The following is a 12,648-nucleotide window of genomic DNA, read 5'->3' as shown; positions in this document are numbered from 1 at the left end:
TCGGCATACCTCGCTGATTATCATTGATAAAGGTATAGGAAGCTCAGCTATAAATAGGACAGCATATTCTCGGAAAAGATTTAATAAAAGTTTGAAAACGTTAATTTTAAAACAGTTATATTCAATCCATTATATGTTTATAGATCAATGAAACAACTATGCATTTTCTGTATTGTATTTGACATTTGTCGTGATTCAGTAAACACAATGCGAATTAAAACGTGTATAATTAACTTTCAACGCGATCATGAGTGTAAAGAAAACGAATTATTTCGAACCTGCCATTTGTAAACGTTGTAGCGACTATGGTATATAAACAGCATAATAGCCGTAACATATCTGTGATACTCGCTCTTCTGCGTGCTTTTTCATTTTGCATATTTTATAAACTTTTCAAACATAAATTACAGAGCCACATCAGGGCACATACTATGTTTGACAATTCATTCGTTTGTTGGATATTGTTTGCTGTTTTAAACACATATTAGGTCATATCGCGGAGATTTAGTTAACCTTACCATGTGTTCATGGGCGAACTCACGTATCCAAGTGCTCTAACGACTATGTGCTCATACCCACTTTCGATCGGGAATCATCATGAAATTATTGCCGTACTTAACGAACAAACATGTCTAAGCTTATTGAATTAGAGAAAAAGAACGATAATCAAAAGAGAAAAAGTATATGTTCATGCACATGGGATTGTGAAATCACATCCGTACACATAGCATCATTAACTTAGGAAAGGAAACAACGAAATATAAAGTATGGTATGATATACATGTGAAATTAAAGAGCATGGTGTCATAAAAAAGCATGTCAAGTTTTGAATTTATATGCTGAAACGTAATGTTATAACCCACAAAAGTTTTACTGTAACAGACAGTTTCTTTAAGATAAGTGGTACAGAAAATACACGTCGAATACCTTTTTAAAGATATTTCTTGTTATATCTGATCGAGAATGTAACCCGCCTCCCAGTTTCGCTGAAAGGATCAAGTTACCCACGGGTACTACTTCCCCGTTACCCCAATTTTTTTTTTCGTACCCTTCATTTTCGTACCCAATTTTTTTCGTACCCAATTTTTTTTCGTACCCAAATTTTTGCTCGTAACCAAATTTTTTTTCGTACCCATTTTTTTTCCTACCCAAAGTTTTTTCGTAACCAAATCCTTTTACGTACTTATTTTTTTTTTTGGCATAATTTTTGTACCCTTAATGTTCGTACCCATTTTTTTCCTACCCAAAATTTTCGTACCCACATACACAATTGTGGTGATGTAGATAAACTTAAATAGATGCTTTTATATCAATCCTCTAAAAAAGCATCGTCACACCAGTACTGTCAGTACTTTGATTATCAGTTGTTTTTGGTTGAATCAGCACGAAGGCGGTTTTCATTGTCCTACGTCATAGTGGCCAAGAAAAGGAATATGTCCTCAAGCAAGTAAATGCATATACGTATCGTGATGTAATAAAATGACGGGATAAATGTAATTACGGACTTCAATGTAATGGCGGGATACAACGTAATGAGTGGATACAACGTGATGACTTGATATAATAAAATCACGGGATAAAGCCAATGAGGACGTCAATCCGTTGCAATGCATGCTTAACTATTAAGGCAACGCTATACATCGCGATCGACTAAAGATGCAAGTTCTACGCCTTAAAACGTAATCAGAAATTCTCAAACTAATCTGCATTCATTAAATAAGTCTATACGTACTTGTGTTGTGCAGAAATATGAATTTTAATAGGATACCAACAATTAAAAACAATACGCGCAGGACATCCCTATGAATAAATCTTGCGCGATCTGGTAAACTATAATTGCGAAGTACAAGTCAGCAGGATTTTAATTTAAAAAAAAAGAAGCTTTTTATGAACATATGTTTTAAATAATATATTTAAGCCCTGTTGCATCGAAAGCCATAGGCTTATTGAAGCGCTCTGGAGTTCGTTTTCTAGAAAGAAACAGTACTAGATGCCTTTTGGGGAGATCTTTGCGGTATGAGTTTGTGCTAATTTTGATTTTTTATTTACTCCTCTGCGCGAGCTGAACCAAAAATGTATAAACTTTTAAAAATAATATTAACGTTATAAAATGTACCATTGATTTTCAAATCAAAAGCCATACGTAACCATGGTAGACATAATGAGACAGAGTCGCGCGCAAGAACAAGGTCAATGGGCTCAAGGTTATAATTCAGTACATAGGTCAAGTTTGGGTATTTTTCACAGCATTGATGCATTTTCATTTAATTTGCAATAAGTGATAAGCTTATGAACAAGGCCACCAGGAACTATGGATATTTAAGGGTGTTATTCTCGGTAAAAAATAATTCAATCTTGACTATTATGATTTGACAAACACACGTTACAAAGCTACGACGTCATTATGCAATAACAACTGTAGTTTATTATTTATACTATAAAATTCATCATAGACACAAAGATTGTATTATACATAGTATTTATATAACGCATTTCAGCCGACATACTTTTAAAAACATTAAAAGACCTTTTGAGAAACGTAAACTGTATATACTAATCAATCACTCACAAACCCCCACTAAATCGCATGTCGGTGCATTTAAAACCGCAACCGGATTACTTGTCAACGCAAATCTGAAGTCAAGCGGAGACCGGATACCAATACGATAACGCCTAAACTTAGATATGCTTAAAAAGCTGTTTATTTCATCATATTGATTAAACTTGTTTAGTAGGCTAAATAGGCTTAACCGGGAGCTTAATACGGGAAAAAGGCATTGTGTACACACCGGTCTTACTGACAATAACGTAGTGACGTCACCATCTATGTATAGAATGGGAAAAAGGCTTATTATTTTACCCATTTAAATAAACAAGCTTAATATATGGAACGCCACAGCTGTCTTATGTTCAACGCTGGTGTGCTGTTTGCTTCATTCTTGTGTTGTTGGGTTTAGTGATTAATATTTTTAGTTCATAATACATAATGAAAACCTAGGTTATCAAGAGAACCTAGGTTCTCTGAAAACCTAGGTTCTAAGAGAACCTAGGTTCTCAGAGAACCTATGGTTCCCAAATGAAAACCACGGATATGGCAAGCAGTTAGACGCATAATCCCAAGAAACTAGGTTTCTCATGAGAACCTAGGTTCTCATTCTGAGAACCTAGGTTAATGAGAACCTAGGTTCTCATGAAAACCTAGGTTTTCAAATGAGAACCTAGGTTCTCATGAGAACCTAGGTTTTCAAATAAGAACCTAGGTTCTCATGAAAACCTAGGTTCTCATTTGAAAACTTGGGTTCTTGACGTCATGTGCAATCTTCAAGCGAGAACCTAGGTTCTCATTCTGAGAACCTAGGTTCTCATTTTGAGAACCTAGGTTCTCATGAGAAACCTAGTTTCTTGGGATTATGCGTCGAACCGCTTGCCATAGAGGCTCTTCCATTCCATAGACGTATCATAATTGAAGGTTGGTTTTATATAAAACAAATAAACGCCATAAGAATTAACAGATTTGAATGATTTATTTCTGCATCAGTTATTGATTTCAAACATTTACATTTTAACTCATTTACACTTAAAGAAAACAAGAGGGTCATGATGGCCCTGGATCGCTCACCTGACTTGGAAAATTCTGATTGGACAACTAGAACACACACAAGGTTTTTCTAAGATTTAACCAAGTGACTTACTTTTTGACCTGAGGTCGTCCGAGATTTCTTCAAGGCTAACAATCAGACCATGTTTCACAAAGATTGGGTGAAAAATGTGACCTCTAGAGTGGTCAAAAGATTTTCCTATTATTTGCCCTAATGACCTAGTTTTTTACCCCATGTGAACCACTTTCAAACTCATCCTAGATTTTGTCAAGACAATCATTCTGACCAAGTTTTATGAAGATTGTATGATAATTGTGACTTCTAGAGTGATCATAAGGTTTCCCTATTAATTGACCTAGTTTATAACCCCACGTGGTCTTCTTTCAAACTCGGCCAAGATTTTATCAAGACAATCATTCTGACCAAGTTTCATGAAGATTGAACCAAAATTGTGACCTCTAGTGTGGTCAAAAGCTAATTGTTGATGACGGGCATTCTTGTGAAGGAACTGGACTATTGATCATACCAGAAGTCCAGAGTTTCAGTGGTGATGCTCCAACTGTTCGCAGTCTATGAGTGTTCCATGCATCTTTCTATATTTTAAGTTTCTCATTGATTTTTTGCATGTACACATAATGAAGGGCATATATGTGTAATGGGTTCATTATGTTTAGTTTACCTTCATCTTCAAGAAATGAAAACAGTTCCGAATAAAATCCTAATGAGCCTTCGTATACATCCCTCCACATGCGCTCTACACGCTGATTGTGAACACTTTTTCCTATTATCATACTACCATTGCCCCTATTTTCGAGCATGAAGTCTGCTATTTTAACGTTTTCCATTCCTTTATCAGTTCTCACTCGCAGTGGTATTCCAGACTCGGCGACACCTTGTGTGAATACTTGAAGTAATGTATCTGCTCTATTATTGTCTAATGCACGGATAAACATAATCATTCTACTGAAACCATCAACTCCCGCGGAGATTATAAAATACCAACGTATTAGTTTGTGGTTAGTGTCCACATGCCAAATATGATTTGGCCCTTGTACGTGATATACACGTCTGTGAAGACGCCGCAGTGTTCTATTCTTTATCCCAGCTTCATCATGTGTATGTAAAATATCTCGAAGACGATATCTTGGTATCTGAAATGGTAAGCAGTAAAATTTCAGACAATTTCAGAAGCCTGACTTTGTGGAAATCGGGTTGGGCTTTGATAGCTTAGACCTCTTACTTACCACTCCAGACACGACAAATAGTTTTCTCAATCTTTAATGAACCAATTGAATAGAGAAATGAAGAATAATATAGACATATACTTATTTTCGGTGTTTTAATTGTTTATCAGTCTGTGATGGATGGAAAGGTATGGTATATACGCGGTAACTGAACCCGGAGTAATTCATTTATACGTACTTGGTTGACTAAACGCTTGTAAACACAAAGGTTGTAACTTAATCACCCAATTAGAAAATTTGTATAGTGTAACGGTTCGGCCTGTACAGTCCGCACAAACTTATTTAGGACGCCATTCCACAAGCGAATCCGTGACGGCACATTCCGCATTTATAACATTTGCTGTGTTTGTGATCATGATATAGCGTTGCGTCGTTTGAGAGAAAGAGTTAAGCTCCTTTTACGAGCAGAAGCATATTATAAATTTAATTCGAAATCGAAGTACACAGACTACTTTCGACAATGTATTTTATATAGTGGCCTTTGACACTAGCTTACGGTAGACTTATTCAATCAGCGAAGATCCTGACCTCACAAAACGACAAGTTTGGGTATTTTGATCAAATGTGTAGAACGGCTGTCCTGTTTGTTTGGTATTTTTCCGGATATCGGGTTCAATTCCCGGTGGTGGTAATTATTGAAATAACTAGACCCCTCTTCGCTTTGAAATAGAATCCCGACTTGTCCAGATGCTTGACCGAGCCCTTATGGAGTCAATACAAGTAGTTGGGTTCTCCCTCCATTTCTACTGAGCGGAGCATCGCAAAATAAATTAAATACAGTCGACAGATGTAAACAAACAAACAAATAATGTAATCATCGAACATAGGTCATGAATGATCTATATGTGACATATACCCATAGTCGAATACAAGTTTGAGACACATGGATTATTATTTATTTTAATGTATTGTCATTTTGATATTTATATATTTAAGAAAAAGTTCTGAAAACGGTGTCGTGATAAATGATACATACATGTACATGTTTTTGTCGAAGTATTTCTTTAACCATCTTTTCGCCGCATCTGGGAAATTCTTTTGATACTTCATTCACAATATTAACAAGCCTTTCATCACTAATTTCTGTAAAATTTAGTTTTTTCAATTCATACATCCTCATTCTTCTGTATACAGTGCTCTCGGAAACTGACAGCAGTTCCGCTATTTCTTTCACCTCGAAATCAGATTCTATTAGACCTTCTAATGTCTGTTTCGAAATCTGAAATGTAGATCTCGATGGTCCTCCATTTGATCCAATATCACGACGAACCTGGCTATTCCCGAAGTGAATACAAGCTGTCCTTAAATTCATGATCTCAGCTCTGTTATTTAATCCCAAACAAGCCATATCATACAGTGACATGTCACAAATAATGTCTGGGGAAATCTTTTCCTCGCTAAATATGTTCACGTATTTTTGCAAGCCAAGTTTATTTAAGATGCTCTCCATAGTTTAAAAATGCACACACGTTAAAAAGTAGTTGACATATAATTTGTAAGAGCGTTGTTTACTGCAAAAAGAACGACACAGTTTAAAACAGTAGATTCTTCCTTGTCCATAATAAAAACAATGATAGACTTTAATAAAGCCTAGAGAAACAGTCCGATTTATTCCAAATGAACATAACAACTTGTCACGGCAACCCCACAACATTATGGTTTAACAGCAGTGTAAAATACTAAACATGCATTTTAAATATACATAATATTAGAGTAGCCCAACAACACAGGGTTGAAGCGAATTTGCTGCTCCAACCCAATAACAGTATTTGATAACCGAACGTAAGGCCAACATTGACATAACAGAATGAGTTTAGGACGAAATAATATAGTTTTCAACTGAACAATATATTCTCGTTACTTAACATCATTTTACAATAACTGATAAACACATTTTTAAACAAGACATGTTTATATTTTGACATAGCAAGTGAGTGTACCTCCTTAACATAATGTAATACTAACTAAACACAATGTTAAGGTAACTTAACAACATAATTTTCGAGCGAATACATTGCTTCTGTGACCCAATAACTGCACGTGTTAACCTTACGTAATGTCAAAGTAAACATAACAAGTCAACGTACTAACTGAGCAACATATTGGTTTAACCAAACACCATGTGCTTATAACCGACAAAAATAATGTTAAACTGGACAATATAATTGTTTGACCCAACAACATTTTTGATCAACTAAGCATGATGTAGTTTGATCCAGCAACATTTTTAATCAACTAAACATGATGTATTACGAACTAAACATAATACTCACTAAACCCAACAACACAAGAATGAAGCAAACAGCATACCAGCGTTGAACATAAGACAGCTGTGGCGTTCCATATTAATAGGCTAGATAGGCTAGATAGGGTGCTAAAAGGATAATCGGCTTCTTATTTCATCATATAAAGGTAATATACCAATTAAGCGACCTTTGGAAATTGGCTAGATGCCGTGACTTCACAAACAGTTTGATCTGTCAATAAGCATTTCATGCATGTTGCATTACCATCAAGAACTTTGTTATGCGTGTGATGATAATGATATGAACGCACAAAATTACCTTCCCTGATTAAAGGCTGCACTGCTCGTCCCAGGCATGCTGTTCCCTTGTGAGGTGCATGACACAGTGGAAATGCATTTTGGAGGTACTGAGAACCACAACGAAATGAATAGTTGCCCTTCTGGTACAAACTGTGGGATGGACTGCTTGTCTGGTAACAAGCCTAAAACCCTTACCTTACGAAGCAGAAATGAACTACTCTTAGTCAAAAAAGATAGCAATGTCTCAAATACTGAGGTAAATGCATGTAATTGTAAAACCTTAACATATAGGTGCACAGCAACATATTGCTGCACTCATAGTATTTCTTACATTGGTTGTAATCATCTTCAGAAAGGGGCTTTAAACCAGTATCAAAAGGTTCCACTTGAGCCGAAATAACAAGCTAAACTAAAACATCCCATCCTAGCAATATTCTTCAAAAGACCAAAACGATATAGACCTAAATTGAAATATCATGAGAATATAAATTATGAGCAGTTTTAATGCAGATTGGGCAAAAGATGTGACATAAGAGCATACATTGTTTAAATGTAGCCATTGTAAGAAAAACTTACTCGCCCCCTAGCAGCCATTCATTTTAACAGAATGGAATAATTGTTGTTCTCGGCCCAGAAATCATTAGAACAAATCTACTGATATAATAATAATATAACTATTTACCATATTTTTCAATGGACCGGAACCATTTTAGAACTCTGCTGATATTTCATTAGAACAAATGCTATGACCAATTTTCAGGAAAATTGGACTAAAAATGTGACTTCTAGAGTGTTAATTAACTTTTCTTTTTTTATTTGACCACATGACCTAGTTTTGTACACCTCACCCCAGTTTTAAATGAAGGGACATTTAATTGGGACAAATTTATTTACCAATTTTCACGGTGATAGAACATTAACAAGGTTTCATTTTAGCAATAAATGGACACCGCCCCAAAATCTGGAGGCAATGTTTTTCAACATACAAAAACTATTTTCAAACTAAGACTACAAATTATTTAACCAACTATAACAATGAAAATATTAAAAAGGAACAGAGAAGAAATATATACATCCAAATGTTGATGACTGTCAAATGACATCTTACAAAAGCCATCACTTAAGATCACTATTAAAATCTGGTGCTCAGTTGAGCTCAAAACTTTAATTTCACTTTTCATTTAATTAAGTTCTGTGCATACTACTGCTTCTACCTCAACGTTTAATAAAACCACACATCATTGGTTAATACATTTTTTTAATGAGTAACAATAACAACCAAGATAATTTGTAAATACAAAGATTTTCTCTACAGCAAACATCATGAAATACCAACCAACAACATGATCATATTTTGATATAAAATGTATACTTAAAACGCCAAGTACATTTTGTTTCCTAACACAAACATGATGACTAAAATATACCAGATTTTCCTATTAACCTGATTATGACCTATGAAATTTCATGATCCTAGGCGTAAGCGTTCTTGAGTTATCAGCCGGAAACCATTTTACTGGTTCGAGTTAACGTGACCTTGACCTTTGACCTAGTGACCTGAAAATCAATAGGGGTCATCTGCGATTCATGATCAACTGAACCTATGAAGTTTCATGCTCCTAGGCATAAGCGTTCTTGAGTTATCAGCCGGAAACCATTTTACTGGTTTGAGTCACCGTGACCTTGACTTTTGACCTAGTGACCTGAAATTCAATAGGGGTCATCTGCGAGTCATGATCAATGTACCTATGAAGTTTCATGATCCTAGGCAAAAGCGTTCTTGGGTTATCATCCGGAAACCATTTTACTGGTTCGAGTCACCTTGACCTTTGACCTAGTGACCTGAAAATCAAGAGGGGTCGTCTGCGAGTCATGATCTATGTACATATGAAGTTTCATGATCCTAGGCGTAAGCGTTCTTGAGTTATCATCCGGAAACCATTTTTCTGTGTCAAGTCACTTTGACCTTGACCTTTGACCTAGTGACCTGAAAATCAATAGGGGTCATCTGCAAGTCATGATCAATGTACCTATGAAGTTTCATGATCCTAGGCGTAAGCCTTCTTGAGTAATCATCCGGAAACCATTTTACTGGTTCTAGTCACCGTGATCTTGACCTTTGACCTAGTGACCTGAAAATCAATAGGGGTCATCTGCGAGTCATGATCAATGTACCTATGAAGTTTCATGATCCTAGGCGTAAGCGTTCTTGAGTTATCATCCGGAAACCATTCGGTGGACGGAGAGACGGACGGACTGACATGTGCAAAACAATATACCCCCTCTTCTTCAAAGGGGGGCATAAAAAGTGACAAACCATAAATTTATTTATTGCACCATTATTTTTTACTTTTTTAATTGTTTATTACTAAACTGTAGATAAGTTGAATTAAAACAAAACAAACATATAAAGCGATTCATTTCTAAACTGTAAATATGTTGAAATAAAACAGAACGCACATATAAAGCGATTCATTACTAAGCTGTTAATAAGTTTAAATAAACAAGAACTCACATATAAAGCGTTTCATTACTAAACTGTTAATAATTGGAAATAAAACAGAACACACATATAAAGTGATTAACAATACAGCAAAATATGCAAATGAAACAGCTTGAGGATGTCAACATCAAGAAATTTGTATTCATTATAACAAACACAAACAAAAGATGTGTTTGTCAGAAACACAATGCCCCCTACTGCACCACTTTGAAGCCATATATTTGACCTTTGACCTTGAAGGATGACTTTGACCTTTCACCACTCAAAATGTGCAGCTCCATGAGATACACATGCATGCCAAATATCAAGTTTCTATCTTCATTCAATATTGCAAAAGTTATGGTCAATGTAAAAGTTTTTGGACAGACAGACAGACACCATATATTGGACATTTGACCTTGAAGGATTACCTTAACCTTTCACCCATATCAAGTTGCTATCTTCAATATTTCAAAAGTTGACTTTTGACCTTGAAGGATGGACTTGACCTTGACCTTTCATCACTCAAAATGTGCAGTTTTATGAGATACACATGCATGCCAAATATCAAGTTGCTATCTTCAATATTGCAAAAGTTATGGGCAATGTTAAAGTTTTCTGATGGACTGACAGACGCCATATATTCGACCTTTGAAGGATGACCTTGACCTTTCACCACTCAAAATGCGCAGCTCCATGAGATACACATGCATGCCAAATTTCAAGTTGCTATCTTTAATATTGCAAAAGTTATGGGAAATGTTAAAGTTTTAGGATAGACGGACAGACTGACTGACTGACTAACGGAAAGTTCAACTGCTATATGCCACCCTACCGGGGGCATAACAAAAATAATATAATAATCATTGTATTGTGTAGCATTGAAAGAAAAAATAATTTGTTTGACATATTCTCACTCCATGACATACATTTATTGAGAAAATAATGGGAAATTAATGGCTGAGAGCAACATCTTTAACACAATAATGTAGTACAATAAGATGAGTTACTTTGTTGCAAACACAACAAAAATGACAGCTCAAACATTTTTGACACAAAAATCATCACTGTGCAATATTTTGGACTTAACATTATGCATGCAAGTTAGGGTTTTACATTTAATTATTAAGATGGTGATGGTTGAAATTGTATTGACATGAATTTTGTAACGATGATGGTTTCTAATTATTGCAGGAAATACTTCATGTATGTTAACTGGTTATACTACTTGCATGTTTTATTTTCAAAACTTTTTCAATCATGCCTAATTTGACAAAGATTTATAAACCGCCAAGCACGATAATCAGAATGATGTTTGTTTATACTTGTTAAAGACATTCCCACACAAACAGTATTACAAGTGGAGGTGATTTACAAGTGATGAAACGTTGAAAGAAAGCATGATAATTGTTATCTGTCAGGGGTGTAGTAATACTTTTAAGTATTGGATCAGCATCTCCAATATAATTAAGCGCAAGTAGCATAAAAAATACCATAAAAACTACATTATATACTTTGAGGGATCTGGCTGGCAAATTATACTTTCATTATTTTTTACGAGTCAAATAATGAAAAATGACTTTCATATTCGCTTTATACATGTATACTGCTTAAATGAAATCTAGGAAGCAACAGTCTTTTGAGCAGGTAACAATTTAAACATTATAAAAGCATATGGATAACATGTACATATTACAAAAAGAATGTCGCCTGCCATGTAACTCACCGCATAAAAATTCCGCTAGTCCTGACAAGTTATGTTTGTTCCAAGAAGTTGTACAGCAGGACAAGCGCACTTTTGTATACTCAAGTCAATAAAACAGTGATATGTTTATATTAAATTTCAAGGTAGGAAAGATTAAAATATCTTTTTTTACATTTAATATAGAAACAAGATATGTGTTTTTTCAGAAACACAATGCCCTCTTCTGTGCCACTTTGAAGCCATATATTTGACCTTTGACCTTAAATGACCTTGACCTTTTACCACTCAAAATGTGCAGCTCCATGAGATACACATGCATGCCAAATATCAAGTTGCTATCTTCAATATTGCAAAAGTTATGACCAATGTTTAAGTTTTCGGACTGACACACGGACTTACAGACAGACAGACAGTTCAACTGCTATATGCCACCTTACCAATGTGTTATAAAATAATGCTTGAATTTCCATGCAATTATTTATGCAAACACAATTTGGGTTGCCTTATCTCCCACACTCAACCATGCATAGCACATGTGAGTGACTGGGTTCTGACGATGGCATACAACACAAATTGACAATGCTAAATAAGAACTCATAGAAAAGTGTGCAGGTCACACCTTCGTGTAGCTTAGAGGCTTCAACGGACTTCCATTCGGGTATTCATGGTGTTCCTCTTGGAACTGAGTGGCTCTAGTACTACCATTATATTTAACATACTCTACATCTCTTTCCTTTGTGTCAGAAGTCATTATGGTTGTTTCTTCTTCACTCACAGGTTTTAATGCATTCAAGAATTTCTGGAGAAGCAAAACATAATTCAATGGTTCATACAATACCTTAAATAAAGTTTTTAACACCTATTTAATCACATATTTAAAAGTCAAAGTATGAATACTATAAACCCTCAAATCCACATGAACATTTTATTAACATTATCAATTACAACAAGAGTGCCAAACTGTCACAAGATACGCCCGTTCAAAGGTTTTGGACACCATGCTCAATGCTTGAAATGCACTAAGTGACCTCAAGACCTAGTTATTGACCCGGCATGACCCATATTTGAACTTG

At 35.3% G+C, this 12,648-nt stretch overlaps 1 protein-coding gene across 5 annotated transcripts in view; it reads right to left on the bottom strand.

Annotated features, from left to right (window-relative positions):
• Window positions 1-3,509: 3,509 nt before the first annotated feature.
• LOC127880842 (sodium- and chloride-dependent GABA transporter ine-like) overlaps window positions 3,510-12,648 on the bottom strand; it is an 81,741-nt gene continuing 72,602 nt past the window's right edge. For 4 of the 5 annotated variants that reach the window (XM_052428316.1, XM_052428299.1, XM_052428306.1 and 1 more), the window contains 2 exons: window positions 5,820-12,374; window positions 3,510-4,750 (listed from right to left, as the gene is read on the bottom strand). In XM_052428316.1, the coding sequence (XP_052284276.1) occupies window positions 12,189-12,374 (186 nt within the window). In that variant the 3' untranslated portion in view covers window positions 3,510-4,750; window positions 5,820-12,188. The remainder of the gene's footprint in view (window positions 4,751-5,819; window positions 12,375-12,648) is intronic. The other variant, XM_052428325.1, reaches the window with a different exon arrangement.

The sequence above is a fragment of the Dreissena polymorpha genome, chromosome 1, assembly GCF_020536995.1.
Source record: "Dreissena polymorpha isolate Duluth1 chromosome 1, UMN_Dpol_1.0, whole genome shotgun sequence".
Classification (NCBI taxonomy): Eukaryota; Metazoa; Mollusca; class Bivalvia; order Myida; family Dreissenidae; genus Dreissena; species Dreissena polymorpha.
This window is presented reverse-complemented; position numbering and strand designations above follow the sequence as displayed.